We start from the raw sequence: 21,231 nt of genomic DNA, 5'->3' as shown, positions 1-21,231 counted from the left end.
AAAGGAAAAAATAAGCAGCACTATCTGTCATCTTAAGGTCTGGGGCTTTGAAAGTTTTTGTTTAAAATATTTTTTATTTATAAAATTTCAGCTCAGCAGTGAAGGCAACCACCTGGGTTTACTTTCACACCCTTTAACCTGTCCTTTGGGTAATATATTGAAAGTTAACGTGACCTGTCATCCAGATTGCTTTGGTTTGAACTAAAGTGCGAAAAAGCTCTGCGATTTAGGACTAGCTCCAGTGTGCTTCAGATCCCTAATGCTGACGATTAGCCAGGACTCGAAAACCTGTTAAGCAGGTAGAACAGTTCAGTGCCTGGGTCCACCCTCTCCCTCACTCCTTCCCGTACCCGACTCTCGCGTGCCCTGACCCTGGCCTCTCCCTTCCCTGTGTTCTTCTTGCTCTCTCCTGCTGGTTACCCCAAAGCCAGCGTCAAATCAGAACTCCTCACACCCCCTTGCTGGATTTCCGGAATAGCCATACTCAGCCATACAGATGTCCATGTACAAATGGAGATGCCCTTCTTGGCCTTGGGATCAGGGCCTCGTCTGCTGCATACAAGCCCTGGAAGGGAAGGGAGGCAACAAAGACTGCAGACACATTGCTAGCTCCTCTGCAACCAAGCAGTGCCATCTCCTCCATTTTGGGTACGGCCTGGTCTCAAGCCTCAGGACCAGGCACCACAGGCAGGAAAGTACCAGAAAGTACAAATCCAGCTAATACTGACTATACTCCACTCATGGTTGGGGAGGGAGAGTCCAAAAAGCTATAGAGAAGCACTGGCATGTTGTCTAATATTATTTAGGAGATAGAGGAAAATGGAAGATGGAGGCTTGACAGCAAAACTAATGTGGCTTTTTGATATCTTGACTTTTGGAGGGAGAGCCTGAAGGGACTGGTTGAACTGGAGCCCAGTGTAACATGGTCAGACGTGAGAGAAGGGGCTGAGTGCAGATCCAGAAAGAACACCTGCCTTCTTTCCCGTATCACACAGTCAGGTGTGAGTGGTGAGAACAGAATCCCAAACTACCACAAGGCTGCCCTTTGCTTCCAGCTTAATGACCCAGGACACACACATCCAGGATGAGCTACCCCCAAATCCAGCCCTGCAGGTGCCCTTTAGCAGAGTAAACTGTTTCTCCCCAAAAGTGGTGTCACAGCATAAAGCATCATCTCAAGTCAGCCTGGGCACCCTGTTAGAAGCTAGTGTCCTAGCAACCCTTTCTGGAACCCTGTGCCCTGCAGCATGAGAGGGAATAATTGTTCATAGTTGAGAGCGTTATTTTGAAGCAGGACTTTCTGGCCCTTTATAAATAGTTTTTACTGTCGAGTGAAAGTCATGGCATTTAGTGCAAAAGGGACCAGAGTGGTCAAACTGACACATAGGAATTTTTACACAAAGCACATTTTAAAATGTCACTATTACAGACATTAATATTGACTTGGATTTTAGGAAGTGTTTCAGAAAGGGTCCTTTACAATGGGGACTGTATGGTGCCCTGTGTTTTATGAGTCTTACTTTCCACCTGTGACAGTGAAACCAATGCTAGAATAGTGCAAAGCAAGCTGAGGTCAGAAAGGTGATACTGTGCTCGCTACAGCCCTGAAAGGCACAGTTGCTAAGCTACTTGCAGGAGAAGCTGGCCCAGGGCTTAGGAGCCTGGGATCTAATTGTTGTTGATAATAATGTATTTCACATACTGACATCTCAGGAGTAACCGCCCTCATTGCTCTCTGATTTTACCCAGTATTCACACACATTGTTGAATTGTTTTCAAAAGGGAAACAGTGCTGTGAAACTGAATCGACTAAATGTGTTTGCTTTGTGGTTCAGTGGAGATTCTCAGCTTCTTCTCAGAGATTTAAAAAGCTTAATGTCCAAAAAAAGTACTTCCAATGTGTATTTCTATAAATCTGTGTCAGTTGTAGTAAGTGATGTAGGCTTCCTTGGAAGAGTCAGTATTATTAGAAGCAGTTGGGAAAGCAGTGTCAGGAGGGCATGCGTGTGTGCCTCCCCAACTATCAGGATCGCAGCCACAGCCCTGTGGGCCACTAGAGGCAGGGGTAGGTACCGTGGGTTTTCTTCCTCAGATCCAGACACCCTAGTCCTAGGGGCTGGGGAACAGTAAAAAGAGAGGGAGCTCTTGAAGCAGGAATGAGGAGGAAAGGCCCACCACCCTCTTCCACCCTATGGCTGACGCTGATGAAGCCATGCTTCTGGGCCTCCAGCAGTGCCCACAGGGTCCTTGTCTTTGTGTGGCACATTCTAGCCTGAAACCCACCAGATGCCACCTCCAAGCCTGAGGCCTCTGGGGGAATTCAGGCTGGGGAATGCATGCAGGCTGGCAGCATAGTACAGAGGAAGGAGTCTCTCCACCCCAGAGGCCAGGGCAGGAATGGACCCTGGATCAGGCCACAGGGAACACATGGTGATCCATGAGGAAGTGGAAACAGTTCTGTGGAAGACCTCACCTCTCCATTCTCCTTAGTTAAAGTGGACCCTGGGGACAGGAAAAGCGTTGCATTTTATGTGGTGGGCACAGGGAAAGAAGTCTTCCTTGTCCATTGTGAGGGAATGAGAGATATGAACAGGCTAGTCTGGACAGTGACAGGCTAGACTTAACAAGTCACTCAGATAATCTTTAAAAATCACATTTATTTCCTAAAATTGAATTTCTGATCACATATGTAAAAAAAAAAAAAAAAGATTGTACTATTTCCTGTAGCCAAGGAGGTCATGTCAAGGCAGCCAGATGTCTATCCAGTAGCCCCAAGCCACCGGCTCCTTCCTTTATCATGGGCAGGCTGCCTCCCGACCTGCTCTCAGTGGTGGGTGCCGTCCTCCCTTCCAGGATAGCCAGGTTAGCTTTGAGCCACCTCAGGTCCCAGCCAGGCCAAGGGCCCGGTTCCTGAGCTCTGGCCTTTCCATTGGCCCTGCTTTCAGGGAAGCGGTTTGTTCACTTCATCTTAAAGTTGTGTCTGGATGTTTGACATTCAGTTCCAGCTGTTTGTGGGCCTACAGAAACCCAAGCACTGTCTTAGGCATTGGATGGCCCTTGGGCAGGAGGCAGCCTGCACTCTGCCTTCAAGGAGCTTGTAGCCTAACGAGTTCACATCAGGAGTAGGCAACAAGGGTTAACTGGGCATAACCCCTCGAGGGGAGACTGCGTACTGTAGACATCAGAGGCTGGCTCCAGCAGAGCCCACTGACGTGAGCATCATCAGGTCCCCGTGGTGGAAGAGATCTTGAAGGACATTTAGCTCAGTCCCCTTCCCCCAACCCTGCAGCCAAGTGGGACCCCCTTTCTGCTCTATAACTGGCACTCTCTCCAGTGGCCAGCAATCTTCACAGATACTTTAAATTCACCATTCTGTGGTTTAAAACTTAGTTTTCCATCTTTCCCAATGTTAAGACAAGGAAGTAGTCACCTTATTCACATTCTGAAATCATTAATGACCCTCCTCCCTCCCAGAAAATCAGACTAAACTTGGGAATTTTCACAGTTTCCCAGAAATCTGATTTCCCAGCCCACAAATACCCCTGCTCTGCCATGTGCTTCAGACAGCTGTGGGCCCCTTTGGCTAAGAGGCCCAGGTGGATTTGACCCTGGGTGGGCTTAGGGGGGCCTGGGACCTCCTAGGACTGGGCATCTATCCTGGGCCTGCCAGGCCTATTGGCGTGTGTCCTCTGCACAGTGAGATCCTTTTCAGGCATGTGTATACGTGGCCTCTGCTCATCCTTCTCCTGTCCAGGGGAGCTTCTGTTCTTGTTTCATGACCAGATGATCAGATCACTGTTGGCTTCTGCCCCCTGGGCCAGCCTGCCCAAGCCAAGATGATTGCCCATCTGTCTTTGCAAAGGGCCTGAAGCAATTTGTCCTCTCCCCTCCCCATTCCTCTCCCAAACACAGACCGTCCCCCTCCCCCAAGCACATGCTTTATAGTCCTCTATAATTGTACATTTTTAATAGCAATACTGTTTTGTGGCTCAACCCCTCACCCTGAGGACTTCTGTTGAGCCTGGTACCCAGCAGAGCATGATGTGGGTGAGAGTGAAACTGCACTTGGTTAGCTGGGGCTTCTCCATGCTGGTGGCAGTGGCTCCCTGATGTGCAGGATTCAGTGCTTCCAAGAGCGGGGCTGCTTCTGCTCAGAGGGAAGGTGATGAGCCCTGAGTCAGCTGGGAATTCTGTTAGCAACCGCTCCCTCGCTTCAGCAAGGCCACAAAACCCCGCACTTTCCCCCAGAAAGCCCTGAAGAGCGGGGGGCGTGCTCCCCAGGCAGAGGCAGAGACAGTCTACCAAGGTCTCCCCGGCTAGTTGAATCAGAGCCCATGGCAGTAGCTGATTTTCCGGTGAGACATTTCTGAATACAAATCCAGAAGTGTCTATACAATTAGAAAGAACTATTACGAAGTTTAAAGATTTAAACGTGTATGGTTTTTAAACAAACAGAAAAGGAATCTCCTAGATGTCTTTAAAGTGTATTCCTCCATAACACCAAGTGAAGTGTTCTTTTCCCCTTTTTCTCCTTTCCCTTCCTCCCCCAACAATCTCCTGCTGCTTCACACAGTGTGGGTTTTTATTTTTGGTGGGGAGCAGGGAGTACTGGCTTCATCTGAGTTTTTATAAACAGCATTTGCTTGAAGTCATACGCAGTACTTACATGATACCATAATCAAACCCTTCACCCTTGTCCTGAACCCTAAACCTTCACTTGCCTTACTCTGAGACCCTGACCCCCCGCCCAGTTTGCCCCTCCACACCCCTTCCCCCTGAGCCGACACCATTAGCACCCTCTCCCTGATGCTGTCTCTTCTGTGCCTCTGTCCTGGCACCAGGACCTGTGCTCTGAGAGCTTCACTGTGTGAGGGCACCCCAGTGGGCTTCCTTCAGCTTCAGGAATGCCAGTGGCTGGCCCCTAATTACCCTGCAGTGCTGGGAACCACACCCCAGAAAGTCCAAGTGGAGAGAGCTTGTACCTCTTCTCTCTTCGAGCCCTAACTAAAAATGAGGCGTGCCACACTGTGGCAGGGCCTAGCCAGAGTCCTTCCCCCGGCCATAAGACCAAATTCATTTCCACAACTTTCAGTCTAAGCAGGTCCCTTTTTTGAGAATCTGCTGATTGCGTCTGGGAATCAGAAATGTGGGTTTATATTTCTACTGCTTATAGCACATCAGGTTTTTTGTTTGGTTTTGTTTTCAACAAAATGTTTGGCCCCAGAAATTCAGGGACTTGGAGCTCAGTTGCCAAGAGCGTCCCAGCCGAGTGTCTGCACACGGCCCTCTCCTGGGAGTGAGCGCCTGGACTAAGTGCCTGCTCTGCTGGGCCCTGAGGGTGCGGTCAGCTCCCCAAGCCGGGATTGCAGTTGGTCTTGGTCATCCACTCCTCTGGGCATTGCTCTCTGCTGCATCTGGTAGGAATGTCTGTCACTGAAGAATAGCCATCTTCCCTGAGGGAGTGTGAGTGCTGAGCTGCAGGCGCTTGGACCTAAGAACAGGAAGGGGATCCTGGGCCAGCTAATTCCCCCTGCCCTCTGACAGCCAGTCTAGAACTTAGGATTCCTCTCAAACTGAGGGTTGCCATGGCACCAGAGTAACAGTGGGGAGGGAGGACATTCAGCGGTTCTTTACAAAGACTCAGGTTGGTAGGTTACTCATAAAACTCACTCAAAGACAATGCTCTACCCCTTGGGCCTCAGAGTAGCCTCACCAACAACGTGAACAGTTTAAAAGACACACTGTCTTGCTGGAGAACTGCTGTGTCTCTTCCTGGGTTTGGCCAGAACTTCAGTATTACATGACTAACAGGCACATAAAATTAGATGTTACCAAGTGACAGGCCATTCTTGCTTCTCACCACCCCTGAGCAGGGCACAGGAACCAGCCAGCTAGTAGTCACGGTGATGGGGACAGCCTCAAAGACCCATGACCACTTGGAAGAGAATGGTAGAGCTACGAGGGGTTTGCCCAAACCAGCTAGGACTTCCACACCATCCCAGTGCTCAAAAAAGGGGACGGTCACATATACCACCCCACCCTACCCCAGCAATGAGTACTTGACTCTGGGTCCTGATAGCTGCTGAACTTGGGCCCCCAGATCACAAGTTCTTTTCAAGGGAAGTGGATCCACCAGCCTGATACGGCTTATGCCTCCCTTTGGTCCCAGGCATCACCAGGCAAACACGTTCTGGACCCTCAGCCTAGCTTGCTTCTTTTTAGCATCCCGAGTGGCATTTGAGTCTTTCATTTGACTTGGATTCAGTTTAGCCAGTGACTCCCTCTTCCCCTTTGTGCCCAGTGCACCTGGAGTGTCCACCGCCCTTCATCTGTATCCCAAGGCTCACGTCTCTGTGACTTCCCAGCTGTCCTGTTATTTCCCACCTCATGCTTTTCTTTTCAGCTGAACCTTATTCACAGTGAAATCAGTAATTTAGCCGGCTTTGAGGTGGAGGCCATAATCAATCCTACCAATGCTGACATTGACCTTAAAGATGACCTAGGTAATTGGGGATGGGGTTTGGCACCATCAGCTGTCAGTTGAAAAGTTATGGAACCCAGAATTTAGGCTTTTCATCCTCTCAGACTTAAGATGGTCAAACCAAATTCCCAAAACCTAGATTAATGTTTGAGGGTAGACATTGAATGTCTACTTACTTCAAGCCATTCCAAATGGGAATGATCTGATTATGTTTTATTAAGCCCGATTGGCTGCTTTCCCCTTGATTATAAATATATTGCCATCTAAATTCTCTTCCATAATGATCACACTGACTGCTGGTTACCCGGGGGGGATTTTTTAAAACTGTGGGGTTTTTTTGTTTTGTTTTTGTTTTTTTTTTAAGAACTGAAACATCTCAGGTAACTACAAAATGATAGTTTCTCCATTTAAGCCTTAATTAGAAATGACAAACAAAGCGTGAAAACACTTGAGAAGGGAGACAATTAAGCTGTATCAGTATACTATTAAGTTGTCTTTAATCCACCAGCAAATTGATTTCCCCCAAATTCACCACCTACTCTCACTTCGACTTCTTCTACAACTGAAAACAGTATATGACTGAGTGCCGCCACCTTCATGAATTACTTGGCTTGTGTATGATTTTAAAAAGAAGGGCAATATCTCTTTCTGAGTGAGTTCTTCCAGAGGAAAACTGCCCCAGAGCCATGGCATCTCCCTGCACAGGAGGGTGGACGGTTCAGGGCAAGCTGAAGGGTACCCCTCAGGTGTCCCACTCTGTGGCTTCACCTTTACAGGGAAGAACTGTCAGCTTAGGGCACAATGAAGGCTCCTGTTTCCTTAGGTGTGAGCCTTGCAGGGGCGACAGCCTAGCAGGTGCCCACCAAGGCAGCCTTGTGCCTGATGCTGACTTAGGTATGTTTTGTGTATCTTTAGTTCCCATCTTCGGCCACCTTTGTAAGATGGCAGATTTCCTTACCGGGAGAGATGCTCATGCCACAGCCCAGGCCCGACCCACACAAACTGGGTACAGTAGTGGGCTGAAGACATGAGAACTGGGACTCAAAAATGCCCTGCTTGAACTTGTTTTCTAACTGCCTTAAACAGATACTTTCTTTAAAAAAACAAAAACAAAAAAAAACCCCACAAGCTAGAAAAAACTAGGATCCTATCTATCCATAGTATATTTTATATGTAAAATACATAAAAATGAGATTGATCAGAATAAGAGGTAGGCTGGAAAAATATTTTTACACATCGAGGGGGAAAAATAAAGGCATTCCTCTGTGCACACCTATACTGTTTTCTCAGTTTTCAAGAGATGTCCCTCGAAGGCAGACAAAATGATGAACATCACAGGAATAAAAATCAAACCCTAAAAGATGACTACTGCCGATAAAATGGAGAAACTTGTTGTTTTGGTTCGCCTGATAGTCCACGTTTTTTAAAAAACAGATGCCATGTTTTAGTAGCCTTCTCAGTGGGGTGCCAGTCTTACAGGCTTTTGCGAAGTCAAGTGGGGCATTCATTGTTTTGTTATTTCTTTTAACCTTTGGAAATGATCTCATGTGTCTGTTTCTCTTTTTTTGGACTTGTCATTCAAATGTTTAATTTAAACATGTCACATTTGATATTCCTCCTCCTCCTCGCCTCACCCCCATCCACATGTGCGCACACTTCGTGGACTGATTGCCCTTTTGGCTCATATGTTGGAGTCGACCAGGTAGGCCAGCCCTGCCGTTGGGGCCTTAGTAAATGTGCCTGTGCGTGGGTCTCGGTCCAACACAGTTGATATACATTTGTTTACCTGTTATAGTTGCAAGTTGTACAGGCTGACATTGCCTCGATCGACAGTGATGCTGTCGTTCACCCGACAAACACTGACTTCTACACCGGTGGTGAAGTAGGTAATGCCTAGCTGGGTGCTGCCGAGTGTGTGTGTGCATGGTCAGTCAGCCGCCGCAGACAGCTTGATCCTTTGACAGCTATGCAGGGCTGCATTCATTTCACACTTCCAGCTGTCCTGACCTTCCCCAGGTCTCCTGTCCCCGGGTTGTGAATGCGAGAACTACAGCGAACTGTCAGCCAGGTTGCATCCTGCAGCTCACAAATGGGCACACTTCTGGTTTGGAAACTGGTTCAGCAACGTTTCTTCACTGCTTCCTGAGGCACAGCTTTGTGGGAGACTGGGTTCACACGTGATTTGAGCTGCAAGCGGGATGCAGACAGATCGGCTGAGTGGCATCCAGGACCACGTCTGTGCCCCCCGTGGACCAGACACACAGGAATGCCTATGCGTGGGTCTGTGTCAGAAGCACGCTCATTCCTGAGATGGCCTTCAAGCCTTAGATGCACGTGGGGGGAATTTTAGAACACTCTCCCACACTCGGGGGTTCTCAGGCCTTATGTGTACGAAAGCCACCTCATTCTGATGTGCTATTCCTAGATCAGTCTTGAGAAACACTCTCCTAGACCCAGAAAGCCCCTTCCTCTCCTCGGCAGCTGACACACATGGTCAGTTGGCTTCTGGCACTGAGTAGCTGAGGGTGGGGTGAGGCGGAGAGAGCATGTGGCGTGCCAAGTACTATGACTGCAGACCCGCTGCACGAACATAGAGAGTGCCCTGCTTTAAGAATGTGTTGAGGGACTTTTATAATGAGGAGGCATCCAGGTGTGATGGCAGAAAAGTACAGGTTTGGAGCTAGGTAGAAGGATCCTGAATCCTAACCTTACCATTTACTGGCTATGGGACCTGCGCAAGTCACGTAACTCCTCAGTGCCTTGGTTTTCCCTATCTGTAAAATAATGGTGGTGAAGAGAATTATGTTAGGTCATGTAACCAAAGCACCCTGCTTCATGCCTGGTTCATGATAGGTGCTCATTGTAAAGGTCTTGCTCTCAGGTGCGTATATGACTTTTACAGTAGGTGTGCTGGTCCTGAGAGCAGCATTCTGAGTATAGATTCAAACACCAACTTCCAAAGAGAATGGATGCATTTCTAGTTAAGGGCAAAAGTGAAGTCATCTTGAAGGATGACACTGTTGGGATTCACGTGAGTGTCCCAGACACTGGCAGTGCAACAGCTTAGCAATCTGTAGCTGTCCAGCTCTGTTCAGTGTCACTCACAAAGCCTGCTGTTCACAGTCTGCCCCAGACACTTTGATTTGGGCTAATTGCTCTCCTAGGCATTTTGGATTTTGGACAAGGATAGAAAGACAAACTGGATGGAAAGTCAGGATTCGCCAAGCCTGCCAGGCCCAAATGAAATCAGGCTGTAGGCAATTAAAATAAACTCCCCTTTCCCAAGATTTTGGAGGAGTTTAAGAGCTCCTAAGTCAGGCAGCTTAAGAGAAAGATACTTCCTTTCTTAGCCAAGTGAAAACTTGATGGGAGGGAAGTGCTTATTTGGAGGAAACCAAATAAACGAACAGCTGAGGGCTTATCTTTCAGCCAGGAGTGACTAAGGCCTAGGTTCACCCTGCCATCCAGAACTCTGGGTGAAATGAAAATTGTGAAACTTGCTGGGCAGAAGAATCTCGCCCAGGCTCAGGGAGAGGAAGAAAGGGGCCAGTCTGCTGCGGCTGTGAAAGTGTTTCCTCAGAATTAGCCACACCAGGAGGTGGAGCTGGAGGCTTTGAGGCTGGCGGGCGCCAGACGGGGTAACATGCAGAGCCAACTGTCCCCCCCCAACCCCCCGCCCCCAGAAGAGCCCAGTCCTTCCTAAACCATGAATGGAACCGGTCTCCTTGGCCTAATGACAGTGCTAGTGCTTTTCTCTCTGACATGCTTGCCCTTAACCCACTCATACGCACAGGTTAGGCATGAGTAGCCTTGGTGACATGTAAGTAACTCGGGTCCGAGAGCTCGGCCAAGGTTACGTCGTACATCACTCATGGATGCTGTCACGGCAGGTCCAGACAACCTGACTGGCCAAGGAGGAAAGACGGTGCCAGGACCAGAACCCAGGTCTTCCAAAGCCCACCTCAGTGCTTTTTCTCAGCGAACCATTCCAAACTAGTACTGCACCCAGATCTCTTGCAATACCAAAACGATGATCAACCAGATTCACACGTGGTCTCAATTGGTTCCAGTTCCCACTTTGATGTGTGAGAGGGGAAAAGAGGAAGCGAGGATGTACTCACTCCACTTCTCATACTCGGTGTGAATTCCTGAGTCCCGAGACTGCTGGAAGAAGGAATGCGAGTGCAGGAATGCTTAGCCCCAGTGATTAACTAAAGCCATCGAAAGTTCTTTCTAACAGTGAAATAGACCACAGGCTGAGCCTGACGTTTGTCCAAGCCTAAATTTTCGCTTGGGCTGGTTTGAACACTGATACTTATGCCTGCTTTCTAAGCATGAAATAATGCTCTTGTTCTCATGGGAGTAACACATGTTTATGCTTGGGGGCAAATAAGCCAATTGCCTTATGATTAACCCTGAGGTTAAGCCTAAAAAGCAAGAGTTTTACATTCAGAGTGTTGACAATACAGTTGAAATGGGCCTGTTTCTTGTTAAAAAGTACACGTGTGTCTACATGAACATGTGCATACATATGTGTGTGTAGGAGTCAAGTCCTGACCGGGTTGATTGCCTGCAATCTAGGGTTCAATTTTTAAGTTTGGGAAATGCATTAAGTGTAATTTAACGTGCAAATTTCACTTCTAATTAAAGCAAGATTTAATTATAAGTAAAAATTTTAAAGTAAACACTCTTCCTAAGATAAAACACCTTTAATTATAAATCAGCCCATTTTCTTAATATTTTTCTATTTCAGAAAGGGGTTGGTAGTATTAATACAACACTGATTTTACTTTACCTTCCAAATTTCCCATTTCTCCTAAAGAGTAGATAGGATAGAGAATGTGGACCTGAAATAGTCCTGCCTGGAGCATGTTTGTATCCATCCTTCAAGCTGGAGGATGGGTGAGGAGGGAAGGCCAGACCAGGTACAGCTGGGCAGCAGCATTTGGGATCCAGCGGATTCAGACTTCGGATACATTTTTCTCGGTTGCATGGATATTTCAGGTGAACCTGTAATTGGGCCTCATTCACCTAGGTTGTACCCTCAAACTCTCCACTTTCTGGTGGGTGGAGTTGAGCCACGAGGCCCAAGCCTGCTCCCTTAAGCCCATTTGGCCACTGTCTCTGATGCTGAACTTTGTCAGAAACATGCAGAGGCTGCCACCACTGCCGGTAAAAACCTCTGAAGCAGATGTGTTTTCCCTCTGGACACCTCTGCCATTTAAAGCCTACTTCACTGCTTTCCAAGACAGGTGAAGGCTTGTGGGCAGTCTGGGCTTATGAGGAGGGACGCTGGATCCCACCTTAGGGATCCCAGGTTAATCTCTGTCTGAAAGTCAGGCCTTCTCTTAGCCGAGAGCTCCTTGTGGGTGATGGCCTGCTGCTCACGTTCATTCAGGCCCCCAGACTTCCTAGAGTGGGGTGGCTTATAGGCAGTGCCTGCCATTAGCCCTGTGCTGTCTTATCTGTGACAGTGCCCAGGCTGTCTGCTTTTCCTTCTGGGCACTTCCTGGGGTTAGTTCACCCCACCAGAACAACATGCAAATGAGGCAGGTTTCTCTAAGATAATCAGTCCTGGTCATTCCAGGGTGAATCCAAAGAGAATCTGGGCTGGTGCATCCCAGTGCACCCTCACTGACCCATACCAGAATGTGCCAAGGGCACCTTGAATTTTCCAAGACAAATGGTGAATCTTAAGGGGAGTATTTTATCCTCTTGTGAGGAATGTACTTTAAAATGTGCACAACTGAGGAAGCAGAGCTTATGGAAGACTAAGACCCCATTCTGGCCAAACTTAAAAGGATGATTTTGACTGCTGCTTGCTGTCCCACGAGAGACATTTAACCCACAGACCTTATAGGTGTTGGTAATCTTATTTGGGAACTTGGCTTTCATAACAAGAATTGATTACTTACCAAGTACCCTAATTCAAAAAGAATTGTTCCCTGTCTCCATTTGATTTTTTTTTTTAATCTGACCCTGAACAGTTAGTCATCCTTCTTTAAGCATACAAGTTCATCTTTAAGCTCTGTTTCTGATGTTGCTCTCCTTTACCTAAAAAGATTCTGAATCATTTGTGTGATTAAAGAAATACTGTCTGAGGCCTTTTTTTTTTTTTTTGTATTCACATATGACACCAAAGCTGCAAAATAGGAACTAAGCATGGTAATAATGCTGGCCCAAAGGTGGCCAAGTCTGAATGCTTTCTTCTGGGCCTGCCGCCAAGAGGAGAGCTAGCTGCTGATGGAAGCATGGTATGCTGCTTCTAAAACCTCCTTATTTGGGGCTTCTCCCCAGAGACAGAGAAAAAAATCCAGGGGGAGGCATCAGCCTTGGAAGCCGGCACCATCTGGTTTCTCACGCTGATGGAAAGCATGCAGGACAGGAGTGCTTGCAGAGAACAGGCGTCTCCCATTTCCCTCGCATCTCTGGCGTGTCCAGGATCACCCCGAGTCACCCCCATATAAGAGGCAGCAAAGATAGCTCGGTGACCAGCCGCGCAGAGTGGTAACTGGCCTATGGTGAATCTCTTCGAAACTTCACTTTTCTGACTCAGCCAGGGCTTTGTTCCTGTCTTGCAGCTGTCTGGAAATTTAGCCAGTCAGATCATTTTTAGTATGTAATCACCTGACATGCTAAGTGTCTGTGTGTGCCCTGAGACGCAAGGATGGCAATCTGACCTCGCCCTGTCCTTGTCTAGGAAACACGCTGGAGAAGAAGGGTGGCAAGGAGTTTGTGGAAGCTGTTCTGGAACTCCGGAAAAAGAACGGGCCCTTGGAAGTAGCTGGAGGTGAGGTGGGGAGGCACTGTGCTGATCTGGGCGTGGTGCATGCTGCCTTAGGGGAACCGTTTACAGGACAACTTAGAATTCAGAGGTGCATGGCTATCTCCGAGACGGAGGCAGAAGAAAGCCTGTTAGACTTTTATCACATACAAATTGTCAGGGGAACTTAAGGGTTGTGGAAATCGCCTTTCCAAGTTTTTTCTTCATTACTTAAAATAGCTTCTAAGTGTTTGATGTCTAGCCCTCAAATTTTAAGCAGTAACAGAAGCCAAGTTCGGCAAATCTAAGAGCTGAGAGGTATAGATAGGGATACTGAGCCATCTGCCAAATTGCTGATGAGAGATGCAAATGAATCATTTTCATTCAGCCATCTGTGTTTTTCATGAGAGAAATGTAAATATACATCTCTCATTTGCCAATTACACCTTTCCTGATAAGAGGGGTAAGAAGATGACTTGAAATGTGATGTGAGGAGAATTTACTGCCAAGAACTAGAGGCAGGGCACTTCTTACTGACGCCAGCCTGGATTTGGGGATTTTAGGTGGACACAGGGTTTCCCGAGCACCTGGGAGTCTGAACAGTGGGTGAGGCTGGCTGCTCCCTCCCCTTTGGGCTCCAGTTTTCTCTTCTTACTAGATGGTTCCCAATTCTGTCTTTCCAATCCTGTTTGTTTTTAAAATGAATCTTAATATGGGCATCAACAGTTACTATGTGACAGCCACACAACCTTCTCTGAGGGTACCCCAGGCCTTACCTCTCTTTCCCCAGTGACTATGCACCAGCTCCCATCCTGGGCTAGTCACGGGTCCTGGCGGGGATAAGAGGGTGGCATTGCCTTTGACCTCTGCTCTGCCAGTTCTGTTTTGCCTGCAAAGGGCATGGCATTGCAGAGAGTTGGTGGGGGGGGGCACCATTACCGAGCTCTTGCAGGCAGTTTCCCCGCTGGAACCGCCCACACTGAACAGGGAGGACACACACAGCATAAACTACCCAGCCAGGGGCTCCTGGCCTTTCCTCAGCCCCTTACTGGCACCTCTCTCTGTGCCAGCCCAGCGTCCTTCCTGTTGGTACTCCAGTTAAAGCCCATTTGGTGACCCTCAGCAGGAGGTGTGATAAGAGGTGGCCCTGATGCTGCCACACACCAAACTTAGCTGGTGACACCGGAGCCACAGCTGGTACAAACTCGTTAGGCTTAGCACAGCTAAAGATATGTTTGCCTGTTTCAAAAACAAGAACACATTTCGTTCTTGATTTTAATATCTATTTTAGAAAATGTTTTAAAATATTTTTTAAGTATAAAGGAAATAATAGAACATATCCCTGTTCTGATGTCCAAAGATAATCACTGCTAACACATTTCTTGTCCTTTGAATGCATAGTTTAGCAGTTACTTCTCACGTGGACATGCAGGTGAATTAAGCCCCCCGATCTCAAGCCCACAGTTCTTGAACCAGTCAGCAAGCAGAGCCAGGACTCAGAATCAGACTTGTGACTCTGGGATCAGAGCAGTTGCTACTGCAGCATGAGACACTTCCCACAAATCACTCTTCTCCAGGTTCTGCTAGTGACATACCATACCCATTTAACAATCCAGACCCCTTGGATAGTGCTGATGGTGTTCTTCACAAAGTGGGTTTAGAAAACACCTGGTCAAAAAAGTTTGGGTGTCTTACTGGAGCAGCGGGTAGTTAGTTAGTTAGTGTGCTCCTGTATAGAAGTCTACCAGGCAGCACTCACCAGACCCATTGGTTCCAGAACCACCTTCTTTACATTGCAACTTTTGGGACAGGAATCCTGGAACATGCTCTGGGAGACATGGGCTAGCCTCCTATATTTCCTGGTAGGAGCAGACCCAAGACCAGTGTCTTCAGATCTGACAAGAGGCAGAGAATGAGAACAAATCTGGAAAGGCAGGTCTGCTATGGAGATCTGTAGTTGGAAAAAGGCTCCTCTTCTAGGAGAGGAAAATAGTTCCATCCTAAAAACACTGTCCAATTAATTCTGTCAAAACTAACAGGATTGGTTAGTCAGGGAGAAGAACAGGGCAGCAGACATGCTATTTGGGTTACTTTCCCAGGAGGTTTATTACGAACTGTGTCTGAGAGATTTATAGATATCGATACATCATAACTAAATTCACATGAATCCAGTTGAGGAAAGGGTGGTTGGAGACCCCCAAAAGGCAATTAATTGGAGGCTACAAACATTCTGACACATTTGGTCAAGTTAGATGGTTAAGGCTTGGCCTTCTGGGAGGGTAGGGAGAGGGTTTACTCTGACCTTGGCTAAAGTTCCTGGTGGCCATGCGTCCTAACGCCAACTTGCCAGGGGTGGGGGTTGGCTTGGCATCCCCCCCACTCCGCCACCAAGGGAGGAGACTGCAGGACAAGCAGTTTCCAGCTCGAGCTTCCATGGGAATCACAAGGCAGCAGGCAGCTGCAGCCCTCCTGGACCAGGTGGTCGGGGGGGCCCAGGAAGACGTGCTGGAGAGCTGGCCTGGGCTCGGCACCTAGCGCACGTGCTTTGCAGGGGGACCCAGCTCACTGCTTCTGTCTTGTTCCCTCCAGCCGCTGTCAGCGCAGGCCATGGCCTGCCCGCCAAGTTTGTGATCCACTGTAACAGTCCCATCTGGGGTGCAGACAAGTGTGAGGAACTTCTGGAAAAGACAGTGAAGAACTGCTTGGCCCTGGCGGATGATAAGAAGCTGAAGTCCATCGCCTTTCCATCCATCGGCAGCGGCAGGTAAGGGCCCATGGCCTGTCCCCCCGCATATGTGGCCCATGCTTGCAGGGAGCTCTGACTGTGCGCATGGTCGGCTAAGGCTACTTTCAAGCACTTACCTTTGCTGAGGAGACCGGAAGCTCAAAATCGGGAAGAACAGACATTAAGTAATTGTGAGAGACAGTTGAAGAGATGTAGGGAGACAGGAAGCCTGAGGAGAGAATCAGACTTGAGCCGTGACAGCACATGTCATCACAGAAGGTGACCCTTGAAGGACACTTAAGACCTTAGGTGGGTGGGGAGGCGTGAATGCAGGGATACTGAGCAGGAGAGCCCCTCCCAGACCCAGCCCATATAGCTGTGTTACAGTTCTGCCCCCGAACCCCGGCATCCTCTGGGCACAGCCCTCTGCCCCTTATCTTTGTATTCCCAAGCATCCTCCACCTCCCCAAAACCTGCTTGCTCTCCCTGTGTCTCACTGCCCTGCTGATGAGGTGGATCTGAGTGGGCAGATACGTGAGAGTGAAATAGGGCTGGGTCTCCCCCACCTCCCAGCCCTGAAATCTCCCCAGGGAGACTCACGGAAGTTGTGGGGAGCAGCACAACTGCCCCTAAGACAGACACACAACCCAGAGGGCCAGCACTGGAAGGGTGTAGTCCTTGAGCCACTGATGAGGCAGGCAGGATTCAGCCACAACCCCCAACCACACCCGCTCCCGGGTGGTGCACCCCCAGATGCCAGCACACAGCCCATCAGGTCCTGCCTGTCAGAGCAGCCCTGGGCTCGGGCCTGGCTAACCAGCTGTGTGATGGCATGCAAATTAACACCCCCCTCTGAGTCCAGCCCCCTACTCTGTAAAATAGATGTGATCGTCCCCCCACGCAGCATCTCAGGACTGCTCGGAAATTAAAGGAGCTCTCTGAAGGGAGCATGCTTTGAGAACTCTCTGCCACGATGAAGATGTGAGGGCTGCCTCTGAGGCTGTGTCTCACTGCCTGCCACATCTCCACGGTCCTGCCTACCAAGGGTCTGAGCAGCAGGCCTCTGGAAGGCTCACCATCTGGGTGGGGCACGGAAGCAAAGGGAAACTGGCCTTCAGAGCTGCCGCAGCCCCGGACTCTGTGTCATCCCTGGGGCTTCCCATGCAGATCGGGAGCCTTTCAGGGTCTCTGCCATCAGTCCCTCCCAGTACCCGAGGAAGGCGGGCTGTGCAGTGGCAACACAGGTCCCAGCACACTGACGTCCCGTGACACTGGAGGCTGCACCGTCCTCCTGGGCGAGCCTGAGTCACAGTCCTCAGCACTATTCCGTGTGTGTATAGAAAGCTGCTCTTCTCAAAGCACTTCTCTTCCAAACCCATGAGCAGGACAGAGAGTGGATTTTGCTGTTTTTATCTTGGGCAGGCCTTGTAATTCTGCTTGCCTGAACAGTGCCATCACTGAGGGTCCCACATCCCAAGTGCCAGTGACAGAGCTAGTCCGGGGCGGAATTCCTGTCACATCTGCTCAAGCAGAGCTTAGTCGCTGTACCCAGAAGGCCTTGCTTACAGGCAGACAGGCACTGTGCCCCAGGGCTTCCTGTGGGCCACGGCAGTCACACGTGACTGGTGGACCCACCAGAGGACCTGATACGGGGAAGGATCTTCCTCTGGAGCCTCTGTCACTGCCTGCCTCCATCGGGGACAGAAGGAGCATTCCTCTGCACTCCCTCCTGGAGGTGAGCTGTGGGCGCCGCACCTCCCCTCTCTTCCCCTCCTGGCCTTGGCCCTGGCCCTGCATTTCCGGGCAGCCGAGGCCACCCAGACCAGGTGCTCCTTTGTGTGAGGGCCCCTCAGTCCTCTGCACTGACAGTGGGCTCTCTTCTGGGGCTTACTAGCACAAAGAAGCTGGTGTGGGGGGAGGGGCCCTGAGCAGAGGACAGGTGAACACGCACACGGCCCCCAGCCTCGCGTTCCCACGCTCACTCCGCCCTGTGCCGAGCTCTGCAGGGACATCCAGAGCTGACACAATGGTGGTTCTGGACTGCCATCTATGTTTCCCATCACCATACATCTTCATTCTGTTCGCTTCTGCCAAAAGCATCTGTTGAGCGTCATTTTAAAAGTCAATATACCATTTAAATGCCTGTTGAAAGCAAAGCCGACAGAGCTAGAGCATCTAACAGCCTTTTTCAGTCGGCTCTAAGCGCACCTGGCGAAGACGAGCATCCTTCGTAAGCTGGTCAGCAAGCACCCAGCAGGTTGAACTTTCCTAGGAACTGTGGAGAGGTGTATAGGTGCCCGACTCAGTCCCAGAGTCAATTCAAGACCTTTTTTTTTTTTAGCAAAGTGCTTTTGGATCTGAGCATAATTAGCTAACTTCCTGCTTCTCCCACCTTCCCAGCCTGCCACCTCCCATGGAAGTTCTGTTCTTCAGCACTGCGTTGCTGTGTGACCTTTGGTAAATGAATCACCCTCTCTGTCCCTGGCCTGCCTTATCAGCTAGTGAGGCTAAGGGACTGCCCTTCCTCACACACGGTTCTGAGGCTCAGTTAATTAGTGTTTCGGATGCACTTTGATCTACTCTGATGAAAGGCGCTTCCGAGGAGAGAAGCAATAGGAGCCTTTATTGGAGGTAATAATTTCATGCTCTTTCATATGACTAGTGGGAATTTTTAATTGAAGCGTAAAAGTCATGCCCATAAAAGAGCATCTGTTATTACAAACTTATTTACATTTTTCACGGAGTAAAAAGTTTTAAAAAATAATCAGTTGAAAGCTTTTAAGAGGGCGGAATGCCAAAGTCAAGCACATGTGCGTAGTCACCCAGCCCCACATCTGTCGGGCAGACCTTGCCCCACAGAGCCGTGTAAACAGCTGCCCTCTCTTTCATGAGCAAAGACTGGGATTACACTAGAGCCGGCCAGTAAATCACAGTGGGGTTTAGGAGGGGAAATAAAACAGCTTGTTTGTGGCATCCCGTGTCTCTGGCATAAAAGTCATTTGGAATTAAAACAATATAAATGCAAAACATGTTGGTAAAGAGCTGTGGGATCACTTTCTCTCAGCTGAGGCCCGGCGTCTTGGGCATGTGGACGATGACCACAGCCCTACACTCCCTTCCTCCAGCCCATCGGCCCCCAAGATTGGGGACCAATCTTAAAGCCCACTGGAGGCAAATGAGACCCCGGGGTGTAACCCTGGCCTCGGGAAACCACCTCTGGCATCCGGACCTCCTGTCCTTGGGCATTCTGGTCACAATATTGATGGATACCCTGCTCCCTCCACTCTGTTTGACATTAGGGGATGACCCCTCTCCAGAGGGGCAGTACTTGGGGAATAGCTAGTTTGGGGCTTTGATTAAACTCTCCTTAGATTTATGAGCCTAGAAGGAAAGCCAGTTTGTTTTCTTGAAGCTACCACCTGTGGGTATTCATTGAGTCCCAGGCACTGTGCTAAACCCTTCATCTGCAGTATCTCACAACCCCACAAAGTGAGCAGCACTATCAATCCCACTCAAAGGCAAAGAAACAGAAGCTTAGAGGGGTCAAGTCACTCACCAGAGGTCACACAGCGTGTACTTGGTAGAGCCAGTATTTGCTCAGAGGTCCTTGGCCTCAGTGCTCTCGGCATTAGGCACATGGCACCCCTGCCTCCTGTCCCCTTTGGTCAGCAGACCCACCTCCGAGCATCCTGCCAGAGGATCACCCCGCTGCCTCTGCACTCTCTGTGTGAGTGGATTCTAGAGAACCTTGGAAACACCTCTTGGAATTCCCTGACCTGCCCAGGCAGAGCTGTCAGCCTCCCTACCCCCTCGGTGTTGGCCTCAGAAGAAAAATATAAAGGACAGAGAGACAAACTGAATTGGGGAGAATTACTTATTAACCCAAAACATGTGAGCCCTGGAGTGAGAGAAGGTAAGAGGCCTCTGTTGGGTTGTGCTGCCCTGGCCTCTCTCTAGCTTTGGAGGCATTGGGCCCATCGCCATCCCCTTCTGAATTTTAGCTTCACCCTCTTATAACCCACTGCTCTCAGCTCAGGACCTTGATAGCCTGCCCTTTACCTCTGGATGGAGTAGTCTGTGGCTGGGCAGTTACTCAAAGCCAGACAGAACACAGGAAGGCCCAGGAGCACAGTGTGCGGGAAACCTAATCCCAGCAGAGGAGGGTCCACATAGGGTGACAGACATTTTGCCCACGTCACCCAGGCTGCCAAGATGCCCTGCCCTATCCATCTCCCAAATAGCCAAGACAATTAGGGGGCCTGGTCCAGCAAAAAAAAAAAAAAAAAAAGAGTCCATCTAGAATCTACTTTAATCCCTATTTAGCCTTCAGGGTCAGGCTCCTAGTCTTTCTCCTCCAGAAAATCCATCTGCGCTTTCCAACCCCCAGGACACAGCCTCTCCTCACAGCAATCTCTGGGTCCCTGATCAGGCCGCTCAGCACAGCCCCTGGCCTGGAGTCCTTTGTGTCTGCCCTGCCCTGCCCTGGAGGCTGAGCTCACCAGGAGCAGGGACGCTTGGCGATGCCCTACACGAGGAGGGGGCTCAGCACAGCTGGAGGGAGTAAATCCTCTCTGTGTTGTGGCCCTGTGAACCCACGTCTCTGCCATCAGATGGGACAGTGGACAAGCAACCGATGTGTACAGCCCCCAGCCATCACTGAGCAGGTGACCCAGGAGGGCACCGGGCGGAGGTAGCCCATGGGATCCCCTTGCAACAGCCAGGGAAACTGAGGTCTAAGACACTTGGGAAAGGCTGTTGCAGACACAGCTGGAGCGACTTCAGGGGGAAGCTCAGACACCTTCTTAGTCTGGTCAAGGCAATAAAAAACGTCGAAGTCTAAGATAAACTCCATGTGGGGTGGGAAGCGCTTGGCCGCAGAGGAACTTAAGACATTTGGCATGAGCACAGCTGTCAGGGTCAGGAGCCGAATGGGAATAGGAGGGGCGCCCATCTCTCGGGGAGCAGCATCTGCATCACCACCACTGTCGTCACTGCCATCGCCGAGCAGTACCTCTTTTCCAGTGGAGGAAACTAATGCCAAGAGAGGTGAACGCCTGCTCCCGAGGGCAGCTAAGATTGAAACTGGAATCTGACTGGAGTGCAGAAGCCCTTATCTGCCCTTGCTCTAATGCGCCTTGAGGAGGTGCCGTCTGGTCTCATCCAGAAGGCAGATGCAGTACAGCTGTAGAACAGAATGACTGCCACAGAAGCCGTAAGCCTGAGATTGGGAGGAAGGCACAAAGACCTGGCCAAGTAGGGATG

At 49.6% G+C, this 21,231-nt stretch overlaps 1 protein-coding gene across 5 annotated transcripts in view; it reads left to right on the top strand.

Moving 5' to 3' along the window:
* The window catches only part of MACROH2A1 (macroH2A.1 histone), an 81,174-nt gene that overhangs the window by 55,216 nt on the left and 4,727 nt on the right, over window positions 1-21,231 (top strand). For 3 of the 5 annotated variants that reach the window (XM_081231425.1, XM_081231427.1, XM_081231426.1), the window contains exons 6-8: window positions 6,404-6,503; window positions 13,182-13,271; window positions 15,834-16,008. In XM_081231425.1, coding sequence (XP_081087551.1) covers window positions 6,404-6,503; window positions 13,182-13,271; window positions 15,834-16,008 — 365 coding nt within the window. Of the gene's footprint in view, window positions 1-6,403; window positions 6,504-8,276; window positions 8,368-13,181; window positions 13,272-15,833; window positions 16,009-21,231 lie in introns of all 5 variants that reach the window. The other 2 variants (XM_081231428.1, XM_081231429.1) reach the window with 1 other exon arrangement.

The sequence above is a fragment of the Mesoplodon bidens genome (genome assembly GCF_964165515.1).
Source record: "Mesoplodon bidens genome assembly, chromosome: 4".
In the NCBI taxonomy this organism is placed as follows: domain Eukaryota; kingdom Metazoa; phylum Chordata; class Mammalia; order Artiodactyla; family Ziphiidae; genus Mesoplodon; species Mesoplodon bidens.
This window is presented reverse-complemented; position numbering and strand designations above follow the sequence as displayed.